At 34.0% G+C, this 12,215-nt stretch overlaps 1 protein-coding gene across 3 annotated transcripts; it reads right to left on the bottom strand.

The window, feature by feature from the left end:
* Positions 1 to 3,114: 3,114 nt before the first annotated feature.
* Positions 3,115 to 8,552, bottom strand: LOC127789058 (laccase-7-like). 3 transcript variants are annotated; one of them, XM_052317812.1, is made up of 6 exons: positions 8,354 to 8,552; positions 6,230 to 6,381; positions 5,860 to 6,104; positions 5,598 to 5,726; positions 3,692 to 4,645; positions 3,115 to 3,463 (listed from the first exon to the last, which is right to left on the bottom strand). In XM_052317812.1, exons 1-6 carry the CDS (start codon positions 8,441 to 8,443, stop codon positions 3,279 to 3,281), a joined length of 1,755 nt encoding a protein of 584 aa, XP_052173772.1. In that variant the 5' UTR covers positions 8,444 to 8,552; the 3' UTR covers positions 3,115 to 3,278. The 3 variants fall into 3 exon arrangements, with proteins under 3 accessions (XP_052173772.1, XP_052173773.1, XP_052173774.1); XM_052317813.1 differs by lacking the exon at positions 8,354 to 8,552 and adding an exon at positions 7,568 to 8,305; XM_052317814.1 differs by lacking the exon at positions 8,354 to 8,552 and adding an exon at positions 7,432 to 7,542.
* Between the last annotated feature and the right edge of the window lie 3,663 nt (positions 8,553 to 12,215).

Here is a 12,215-nt window from a genome sequence, read left to right on the forward strand (position 1 = left end):
AAGCATTGATATGTAGAGGACACTACTACCTTGATCCTCAAATTTTTTCCTGCTCCTTTCAAAGATCTATGAGTAAACTTAATGTCGGTCATAGCGAATTACCTTAGTATGAAAGTGCTAATCAAAAATCTTCACAGTTGATCCCTTGGAAAGTCATCGGATAACCCTTTAAAAGGAGTCTTCCGAGTATGTCTCTCAACCTTAGTGGATCAAGTCTTCGACCTCGAGTCTTCCAATGAATGGCACAGGCCTTCAGGTTAAAGAGTGGAAGATGCAGACTGAGCATGGAAGGTTCTTTAGAAGATGGCGAGAAGTTTGCAAAACCTTCAGAATGGTATGAGAAACAAGTGGGATTCGTAGGGGACCCCCCCAGCTATTTATAGGCTGACCTTCAGGTATGTGAATAGCTATCACAATCATTACGCACGAAAGTCTTTGAACCACAAGTGCACAAGTCTTCAAACCATATTGTGCGAGTTTTTTGTGTGATTGACACTCCGATGAGTCATCTGTTGGCCACCGAAACTCTTCCGCATTAACACTTGCCTTGAAGCCTTTTGAAGCCCTCGTGCCTTACGAATTTTCTACAAAACTCAAACATACACCTGAAGTAAGTTTGGCATTCCTGAGGTAATTGATATTATCAATCACATCACATTTCGTCTATGTCCTCTAACATAATACAATGCCATTGATATCACCCAATTACTTTTTCTCTTACAATTGTTCTAGCCAGTCAGTGGGAACCCATAGCGCATTGTCCAAATTAGGGTTGGAATGAGAGAAGAAGAAGAGTCAAAGAAAATAAATAATCATTCCTGGTGGAGAAGATAAAGAAAGAAGAATAGGCAAAGATGATGAAGAATTATTGATGACGAAGAAGAAGATGATGAACGACACCAGCAATGAAGGAGAAATGCAACAACTAGTCTTCGCTCTCTCTCTCCCGTCCTCCTACCTTTTTTTCTACAATTTCCAACGGCAACCCTTAACCATTGGTTGAAAAATAGGTTATGACATGTTTTTTGACATTTTCTTTGTTAAATTTTTTGTTTTTCTTATTTTTTTACTTAAATTTAGTTTTAGTTTAACTTAATTATTATTTAATTAATTTAATTTTTAATTAGGTTTTAGGTGATAGAATTAATAATAAAGGGATCTGTGTGCCATTTATCATTTTTTAATTTTCATTTTTCTATTTTTTGATGAATTTTTGTAAAAATAAAAATTAATTTTTTGATGGAAAATCGCTCTATTAATTTAAATTTGACGGTATTATGAAATTTTTATAGTCATAAAAATTAAAGTATATATTTAATAAGCACAAATTATTAAAAATTTATGAACTTTGTCTTGTGCATCAATTATATACTGAAATTTATTTTTTTATCAAATATATACTTGAACTTTCATAATTGCAACAATTATATAATATAGTAAAATTTAAACTAATTGGGCAACTTTCCATACAAAAATTTAATTTTTATTTTTACAAAAATTTATAAGAAACAAAAAAATGAGAAAATTCAAAAAAAATAATAAATAAGAATAATAACTCTTCACTTAAATCGTAATTAAGCTAAATTAAACTAAATGTTGAAACATCTTTGTCATTTGTTTTTAGTTAAATAAGTCTTTGTGCTTTACCTAAATCGTTGAAATAACCTTTTTGTTATAAATGAAGTTAATTAAAAACTAATCAAACCAAATTTATCTTTAATTTCAACCTAATTTATAAAATAAAAAATTAAAAATCACTAAAATAATTAAAAGAAAAACCCCTAGTTCCACCAAACCATGACTAAGACCAATCATTGGGTTCCAACAATGGATTGTTATAACCCAGTAAAGGTTCCCTAGTGGATTTGCCCATTGTTAGATTTGATGATGGAGAGAGAGCCTTCTCTGTTGTCATTGTCTTATTTTTCGTCATTGTTCATTACTCTTTCTCTACAAGTTCTCTATCCACAGACACACACATGTTATCTCCATCTTCCATTATTCATTATTGACAAAGATGATAAAGCCAAACGATTTCGCAATTGACAGAGACGGCAAAGCCATCCATGATTTCTGTTGATTAATTTGAGGTCAAACAATAGACCTTTAAAGAAAGAAGAAAACTATCACTAAGGATTTTCATTAGGTAATGATATATATGTGTGTGTGTGTGTGGGTGGGTGTTTGCTTGTGAAAAATTGCAGAGATCCAAGTTAGAAAAAATAGAGGGAGATAGATGATGACGGAGAGGAAGACGATAATGGCGAAGAAAGAGATGGGGAGGGTCCCCTCTTTGCCATCATCCTTGACAACAAGTAAAACTTCTCTATTGACAGAGATGGGTTTCGACTAACCATCACCAAAACCATAGCTCTCTTTCTACAGTCCAAATCAAGGTATAAAAAAGAGAAATATGTAGGGGGACAAGAGGATATTTTGTACCCTCCATTTCCCTCCCTTATGAAATCTCCATTCAAACCAGGGAAAATGTTACCTCCATTCAAACCAGGGAAAATGTTTTCCTGCCCCCACAGGCGTGATACAACGATAAAGTATGAAAAGATTGAGTATCGGATGTTAGAATTCTTGTGGAGGTAGAGATCTTGGTGCGTTCCGTTGCCCCTCCAGAGGTCCTGACTGCTTGACGTAAAGAGAGGTTCATGGAGAGGATAGTCACTCCTCAAATGTCTACTTGAGTGTATATAGGCTATAATCGCATTCTGAATTTACATTGAATGTGCATTAGAGAAAAAAAAATCAACTATCTCTTAGGACTAATCGGGTGTAAGCTCAAAAACCCAAGATAATAAAAAAAGAAAAGGTTTTCCTTCCCCTCATGTCGCCTCCCCTTTCTTACTCTCCACCTAAACACAAGCTAAATAAATTTCATAAAAACAATATTTTCTTGTTTTCACATAAGTGAGTTCAAATTTTAAAAACTTTTCAAGATGTAAATTAAAAAATACCACTTTAATTTTTAATTTTAAAAAATCATTACACGTATTTAAAAACATAACTTCTCTCGAAACAACAAGAAATGAATAGTATTCCCTTTTGTAGACTCGCATAGAGTATTCAAATTCACTCCAAAGCATGTGAAGTGACCACAACCAATTACCATCACCAAGTTACATACTAAACAAACATTGATGCTTGTTAATTTTTGTCACAGTACAGCTAAGGATAGATGGTATTTTTAGTGCATAAAGCTCCTCGCAAATTGAGGAAGACATGGGGCTTCACTAACAACTTAACAAAAATGACTATTAACTTCAGAATCATGAAGATTGAGTAATTATTGAAGGAGTACGATCTAGAATAGATTCGAAATTGTAACATTTGGGTAGATCTGGGGGAGGCGGCGGCAATGAAGTCGATGGAGTTGGCCCATTCTCAACCTCAAAAACCATGGATTGCCCCCATAACAAGTGCATCTCTACGTGACAATGCAACAGCCATGTACCTGCATCCATCAAATTTTTCCCAATTATGATATCAAAGTCTCGAGTTATATAAGGGTTTTACAAGAGCTAAAATTAAATAAAAAGAATGACGAGATAGAATTGGTGCTAACTCACATGGTCAGATTATGAATTATTATGTTGACATATGACAAATTGCATGTAAACCAAGCTAATGAAATTTGAGAAGAAACCAAACCAGGTTAAGGCTATGGCATTTATTTAATTACCTGGATTGTTTGCTCGAAATCGAATCACGACCCACCCATCAGCCGGCATAGCAATGGTGTTCCGTCGTTGAGGATTCACGAGGTTGAATTTCTTGGGATCATTTACAGGGTCGTAGTTGCCAAAGCCCTGGGCTAACACATAGAAGTCCATTCCATGCATGTGCATGGGGTGGCTCTCATAAGAAATCAAGGCCGTGTTTTGAAACACAATCTGAACTGTTGAATTGAACTTGAGTTTCTTCAGCCTGGTAGAGTCCTTCACTAAAACAAGGGTCTCGTTGAAGTTGTTGTCTTGCAAGGTGAAGTCAAATGGCAATGGCGGGTAGTCAGGAAAATCGGAGGTGTAGACTCCACTGATGTTGTAATAGAAGGCTTCCAACAGCGATAGCTTGGTTGGAAACTGGAAGGACTGGTTGTTCATGCTTCCCGATAATCTCTTATCAAGTGGCCCTTCGCAAGTGGCGTTCTTTGGGCATGGCAACACGCCCATGCCCACTGTGACAAACATAAACTCGTCCACTTCTTGCGGGAATGGAACATAGTGAGGCCCAGTGACAAGCTCGGTGAGATTGGAGTGGAAAGTGAAAGCTATGGAGGAATCATTCTGGAATGGAAGGATTGGCATCAATGGCGGAGTTGATGTTAATGCATGCTCATATGCCAGGATCCCGGTGGCAGCCTTGTATTCGTGGGGTACGCCGTCCCAGCTAATGAAGTTTAGTGCCGCTATGTAATATGAGTCCAGTTGCTGGTTAGCATTGAGCAACACATCGACGGTTTGGCCCGGGGCAATGACGACGACTTCAGTCTCCATTGGGTTGGTGTAAGAGCCGTCAATGGCGACCACTGTGAATCTGTGGAAGGCAATCTTGAAGAAGAATTGCATGTTAAGTGCAGAGTTGATTATGCGTAACATGTAAGTCTTGCCTTGAATCACCTTCATCTTGTATGTGCCTGATTAATTATAAGAAAAAGAACAACACTACATCAAAACTACCACAGACTAGTTATAAGTTTGGGTTAATAGTAATTGTTAGATTGGATCCTGTATAAAAACACAAAATTTAATGACAAAATTACTAGACAAGCAAACGCATCGAGTCATGTCACTTGTGATAATCAACAAAACCCCAAAAGTTAATAGTAATTGTTAGATTCGATCCTACATCAAAATTTAAATTGGGTTTTCTAATGTATATATGCACGGATCAAGGTCCAGTCAAATAAGCTCAATGGAAGATCCAGATAAAAATCCTAAAAAAAAAGCTCAAAAGAAGATTCAAAGGAAAAAAGACTTGGGGCAAAAGGATCAGCCCCAGGAATATACGGATCGATTTAATCACAAAGTCCACAAAAGTTAAATCCAAAAACTAAAGAAAAAGCATAAGGGTCAAAAAAATGATAGAGCCACTAAGGGCCTAAGAGACCATACTGGAAGAAGGGTCTTTTGAGAGACCCTCCCGACAGACTCCTAAAGAAATGAATGTCCAAGAGACCTAGAAGTCTCCGAATACCCCTCTAGAGGGGTTTTCTCACAGGAAGCAAACTTACCACTTCAAAAATCTATCCGTGAATCACACAAAAGATAAGGTTTATCCATAGCGGTCTAAATCTTAATCAATTTTAGAATATTAAATATGCTTATCACAAGGTCAACTATATATAAATAGGTGAGTCCTCATTTATATCTATGAATGAGCTCTACTAACTCTTCTAACTGTAAGAATCTAGCTAACTTAAGACGTGAGGAATGCGTTGCTCCCTCTGATTATTTTTTGTCTTGTAGCTAGAATCTTGACGGGTTAAGAACAAATTTCCGGACAAAAATATTTGTTTTTGTATGTAGACAACAATATTATAAACTTGATGTCTTAATAAATAACTGTTAAACATGTTAATTACTTACTATCTGCATTGCATGGATGGAGAGCACCGGGCTGGCCATTGAAGGTGAAAGCTTTAGAATGATCAGGTCCTTTGCCTTTCGCAAGCGCCGCATTCGTGACATCGATGATACTATCATTCCACCACTCTCCTGCAAGCAGTTAAATTGAATATCAGATTACTAGAATTAGCGTCTGAGTTTATAGTCTATTTATTTCTTATTTCGATGCATTTTTCAATTGATTTTCTGGAGCATAAGAAAAAAAAAAAAAAACTCCATGTACCAATAATAATTGGGAATTCTCTGTAGGGCTTAGGAAAGGGATACGAGCGGCCGCGTCTGGGGCGGATGATGAAGGCGCCATGGACGGTTTCTTGGAGTGCTTGAGAGTGGGCGTGCCAGAAGAGAGTCCCTTCTTGTCCGGTGATATTCATCCTGTAAGTAAAACTCGTTCCAGGACGTATCGGACATTGAGTTGTGTTTTCAGTTCCATCTGCCCAAGCATTCATGCGCTGGTGAAGCCCATGCCTGCAAGATTGTCACGATTACTTGAATTAATCAATTCTATAAGCACGAATTATTAGTAAACCATACGTTCTAAAGCAAGAGCGGAGCTCATGGATGAATAGAATTAAAGTGGAGATTCATAGTACCAATGGATAGTTAGTGGATAGGGGCAATCATTGAAGACATGAACGGTAAGCGAGTCGCCCTCGCGAACCTGGATCGTTGGTCCCGGCAGGCTTCCATTCACAGTTGTGATGACCTGCTCCTGACAAAGCCGTCGGACGGTTGCGTTCCTCACCTAATTAAATTAGTCGTATTATCATTATTATGACACTGTGAGTAAACAGTGATGACATAAAATAATAATAAAATAAAACAAAATTAAATTGTCCCAAGTGTTACCTGAATTTATGTTTATATCATTAATATGTTTAAGACAAGTTTGTTAAAATAAATAAAATAAAATGTTATAAAATTAAAATACTTTTTGGACTAAAATATAGAATAATGAAGATAAGACTAAAAAATATCTAAATTTTTTTATCAAATTGTTTTTTTTAATTTTTTAGAATGTACTACATGATATAAGACTTATCTTAAGTAAAAGATAAGCATATCTAAAAAAAATCAAGATAAAAAATTAAATGACTTTTTCTAATGGCCACCAAATAAATTTAACAAAAATTAGAAAAAGACACACATCGGAATATTTTTTACTCCATATCTTGATTAATATTTATCTTGTAATTATATTTTTACATATTTACATATATATAATTATATTTTTAGATTATATTTCATATATATATATATTATTGGTGATTAAATGTTGCTGTTGATAACCATTATTATTAAAGATAAGATAAGCCTATTCCAGAGATTGAAAAAGAAAGAACACTCCCAAGCGACAATGACCTCTTATTTAAACAAAAGCGAATAGATATGAAGACTTGGAGAATATATATAGAGAATGATTATATCACACGTTGAAGAAGGAAAATTACTCTATGAGCTAGCTGGTTTGGAATCAAGTTGAGGTGAGGTCAGGTGACATTAGTGGGTTGAAATGATTTTGATTACATAAAAATTAATATAAGAGAAAGGGGCTAGTAGATCGATCTAAAAGTTTAATTAGGTTCAGATTAGTGGCAAATATATATATGCAACGAAGGGAGGGATGGCAAAGAGACCCCCCAACTCACTCCCCCCCAACTTTAATTAAAGACTTAAAACCAAAAGAGAAAATTTTGAAATACATTATATTACATTTTCCGTCCTTCTATTATTAAATCAGAAATGCTACTTAAATATTCAGCTTTAATAGGCATCTTTCTGTGGTCCTACGTACCGTTATCAGCTGTAAAACACGACGCTACCTTCTTCACTTAAAAATCAAGAGGACAGACCCTTCAGATATTCTATTGGATGGTGAAAGAAAAAATAATGAAGTGAAGAAGAAGAAGAAGAAGAAAGAAGAAGATAACATGGAAATAATGCTCGACAAGAGCGGCAGAGGCAACGGATGAAGCCAAGAGAGCAAATCCGCAGGCGAGTAAGAAGACAGCTTGAGCCATATGGCAAATGGAAACCAAAGGGAAAGTGAGAAACCAAAGGGATTCTGCTAAGGGGAAAAGTTGCTAGCTGTACTACTGTTGAAGGCCTCAGGGAAGTATGGTATTGGTGGGTGTACGTATAAATTCTCGAGGTGGGTCTTTACATTTTTGAGACGCACTAGGTATGTGTTCTGTGCTCAGTTTTTCCTGGAAAATTGAAAATGGAAAGCGGAAAGTGACTTCACGTAAAAAGACACCCTTCCTGTGTGAATAGACCATTATGGCTGAATCTAACGGGTCTCTATTCTGCTCGCCAAAGTTGAAAATAGGGACCCAAACACAAATTTTCAGCTCCAACTGAGCTCGCCATAGCCAATTCTCCTCGCCAAAAATTTGGCAAAATTGAAAACCCGGAACACATGTGGCAATCAAAATTGTTGGAGCCATCCTCACCGTCTCCCTCCCCACCCCCAACAACGGGCATCAACAGCGGAAGAGGTTGACCAAACGAAGCGAAGACAAAATCGGCCGGAGAAGAGACATTGAAGAGGCTTTTTCTGTGGCTTTTACTTAAACACGTCACGCATAAAATTATATAAACGTACCATCGCCGATTAAAAGATTCCAGAGAACAACCACTTTGGATGTTCTATTGGATGGTGAAAGATAAAATAATGAAGTGAAGAAGAAGAAGAAGAAGAAGAAGAAGAAGATTACATGGAAATAGTGCTCGACATGAGCGGCAGAGGCGATGGATGAAGCCAAGAGAGCAAATCCGCAAGCGAGCAAGAAGACAGCTTGAGCCATATGGCAAATGGAAACCAAAGGGAAGCGAGAAAGGAAGGGGCCTCCGATTCTACTTCTGCTTCTGCTTCTTTGGAGCAACCAAAAGGTGAAGCCCGTCGATTTTTATAGCGTCCAAATCAAGGCCCTCGTGGAGCATGTGGCCGTACGTATAACATCTCAACGCGGGGTGGGTTCTGATATTACATATATTATTATAATAATAATAATAAAAGAGTTTGAAGTGTGTCATATAACGCGGGGTGGGTTCTGATATCACATATATGATTATAATAATAATAATAATAATAATAAAAGAGTTTGAAGTGTGTCATATAACGCGGGGTGGGTTCTGATATTACATATATTATTATAATAATAATAATAATAATAATAAAAGAGTTTGAAGTGTGTCATATAACAGTCACGTCCCTTTGTGGCGAAGCGGAATGTGAATTTGGATTGTGGGTAAACTAAATGCAATAAAACACAGCAGGGTAATGGTAATAATTGCAATTAAGGTAGCAACAACGTGGAGGAGCACGCTGCAAAAGAAAGCAAAAACGCCCTACTTTTCACAGAATTTTCACCATTCGTACAAGTGACAACGTGTTCATCTTCCACCATTCGTACAAGGCTGGATGCTCCTACTTTTCACAGAATTTTCCCACCCGGTCACGTCGCTACTTGTTTGGGACCCTTAGTATCACTTTAATTAAAATAAATAAATAAATAAATATTATTATTTTTAAATTAAAAAAGAAAATAAATTTACATCCTTAAAAAAAGAAAATGATTATAATACCTCAATTAATTTTAAATAATTATACAAAATTTTATTATTAAAAATTAAAATACCAAACTTACCCTTAAATGGAGAAAAGTTACTCTAATTGATGATTTGAGAAGAGAAAATACAGAAAATAAAAATGACAAAATATAACTGTATAATAATTATATTCTTTTGTTTTATTCCTTCTTTTATAAAAAGTTTTTCACCGATGGTTTAGTTGACCTTTTATTTTCAATTTTATTATTTTAAAATAAAAAAGAAAATAATACTTTTTGCATGCTTATTTTAGCTTTCAAAAATTTATATAGATCTCAAAAAAAAAAAAACATAATAGAAACAATAAATGAATAAAAGAAAATTAACTTTTAAATATTATGATTGCTTACAATTAGGAGTGTCAATTGTTTGGATTGGTCCGGTTTAATAAGAATTCAGTAACCGAACCATTTCTAATAGTTCTAAAAAAATAAGAATCGTAATCGAACTATTACGTATATAAAACCAAACCATGACCAATCCATCGCATCAGACCGGTTTCGGTTCTATGTAATTAACATTTAATTTCTAAACATTTTCGAAAAAAATAAAATTACAAACAAATTTGTTAATTAAAATAAACTCATAACTTCATTAATGCTTCAAATCTTGAAGTAAAAGTAGAACAAAATAATTCATATACTATCTCATTAAATGAGATTATACCAACCATTTAGTATAGCAATAGTGCATAAAAATCTGGAAATAAAAGAGTTCATGAATAACAATAACTAACAACAAAAACTAACAGATTAAAATTACAAATAATAATATATTTATGCACATGTATATATATACCAAAAAAATTATAATATATATACAAGTATAATATCGGTTCCGGTTCAGTTCGAACCACGGTTTGAAAAGAAAAATCAGTAACCAAACCAAATATAACGGTTTTTAATTTTTTAGAATCAAAACCTAACCATTAAACCATATAACCAATCCAAAAGGCACGGTTCGATTTGGTTTGATCTAGTTCACCGATTTTCGAATATTTTTTCACACCCCTACTTATAACAAAATTTGTTGCCAGGAACCAAATTTATAGCTATTTTTTGGCACCATTGTTGCCAAAAAGCGAAATAATTTTTAACTTTTGAAATTATAAACACACATATAGTGTTTGAAAATTCAATTAAAAATCATATTTACTAAGAAAAAAACACAAGAAAATTCAATTATTAGAAAATAATTTTACTTCCATGATTCAAAAATAAGTTATGGACTAATTGACTTTTACATTTTTTTTGAGATAAAATTGAGATTGATTTTGCGTGGTTTTAGATTATATTCTTTTACTTTCTTCCTTATTTTTCTCTTTCAAATCATTAATTAACATCACTTTCTTCTACTTAAAGAAAAATTTAGTATTTTTATTTTTGATTAATTTCTAATAATAAAATTGGATGTAATTATTTAAAATTAATTAAGGCATTATTGTCAAAAAAAAATTTGACATGTAAATTCTGGGTTTGCCGATCAAAAATAAAGCTATAAAGGGTTAAGTGTCTCCAAATTATAAAATTTGAAAGGGTTTAATGGATTTTAGCCTACTTATATTTATTAAAAAAAAATTTAAATATTTTGTTCTATTTTGATTTTGTAATAAATTTTTAATTTTTAATAATATATCAAATTTTATATTTAGTTTTAATTTTTAAATAAAATTTTAATTTTTTAATATTATAAAGAAATTAGTAACACAAGACAGCCCCAAATGGCCTCCCCAAATCACTAGGATAGCCTACCTTGCCTAACCTAACTTCTCTTTTCCTTTCTTCATTTTCTCTCTATCTCTAAGATTATCGCCCTTGCGCAGTTCTCGTCATTCGTGCTCTCGATTTCAGCATATGAGGTAAATTGTAGGTGGAGGATTTGTCTCACTGCGCAGGACAAGGAATCGAATCCACGACCTACTAGTTCGAATCCCAATTTCTCGTGACCCAACCACTTGACCTATGCGCTCTTTCCATCTTTGGCCATACTATTTATTGATTTAGTTTGTAATATGCTACTTATTGGAAACCAAATTTCTCATTTCATAGGAATGCTACTTTTTGGAAATTAAGTATCTCTTTTGAATGAAAAAAATTAAATTATGATGAGTGTTGCAATTTTTCATTTGTTTCCCAAGCATAGTCAGAAAGTTATATAGGCATTTCTAATACTCTGCAATTTAGCCCACAATGCTGCGAACAGAAATATATAAAATTGTTTCACATTGGTTCCATGACTAATGTGTTAGAAAATTATGATTTGATCATACACAATAGAACTAAAATCTAATTTTATAGCTATCACATTTTTCAAAACATACAATTTAGAAATTTAAAAAATAAATGAAAAGTTATCTCAAGACAAAATAAAATTCTTTGCAGATAACCCACTATATAATCTCCCACGTATGAAATGCCGAGTTAGTCCACCCAAAATCACCAAGACTCCAAAAGACTTTAGTAGAAAAGAACGTGAAAATTTTCTCTAAAATTTTCGTCTAATCTTAATACAACTGATTGCGTTGTTATTAGATTCAAGGTCTTAATGTCGTGTTTATAAACAAACCCTAGAAATCCTAATTACAGTTGGATCGGGCTTGATGTGCAAGCAAAAAGTCCGATCCAACTTGATAATTAAATAATGAACCCATTAATTATTTAATTATCCTTATTTATCTAATAAATAATTACACAATTATTTAGTAATTTCATAATTACTAAATTGTCCCTTTCTCTTTAAAATGATTTTGTCGACATTCGGAGTTGGTCGACTCTGATACGAAGGCCCGCAATGAGAAAATGACAACAAGTGCAAAGAGGATAAACAAATAAAAAAAATAATAAATCACACAAAGAAGTTTTTACTTGGTTTGACCAGAACAATACCTAGCCCATGACTGTTCTCTGATTATTCCGGTAGAGTCATAGTATATTATTCTTGTGTCCCCTTTTACAGTGATCTTTGACT

This window comes from Diospyros lotus, chromosome 13 (genome assembly GCF_014633365.1).
Source record: "Diospyros lotus cultivar Yz01 chromosome 13, ASM1463336v1, whole genome shotgun sequence".
Lineage (NCBI taxonomy): Eukaryota > Viridiplantae > Streptophyta > Magnoliopsida > Ericales > Ebenaceae > Diospyros > Diospyros lotus.

Bases quoted from the DNA above. Each gene is read 5' to 3' on its own strand.
- LOC127789058 (XM_052317812.1), bottom strand. From the start codon at position 8,443: ATGGCTCAAGCTGTCTTCTTGCTCGCTTGCGGATTTGCTCTCTTGGCT. The intron at 6,382-8,353 runs GTAATCTTCTTC...TAATTTAATTAG, and splicing joins ATGTCGAGCACTATTTCCAT to GTGAGGAACGCAACCGTCCG. The intron at 3,464-3,691 runs GTAATTAAATAA...TGATGGATGCAG, and splicing joins ATTTCGAGCAAACAATCCAG to GTACATGGCTGTTGCATTGT.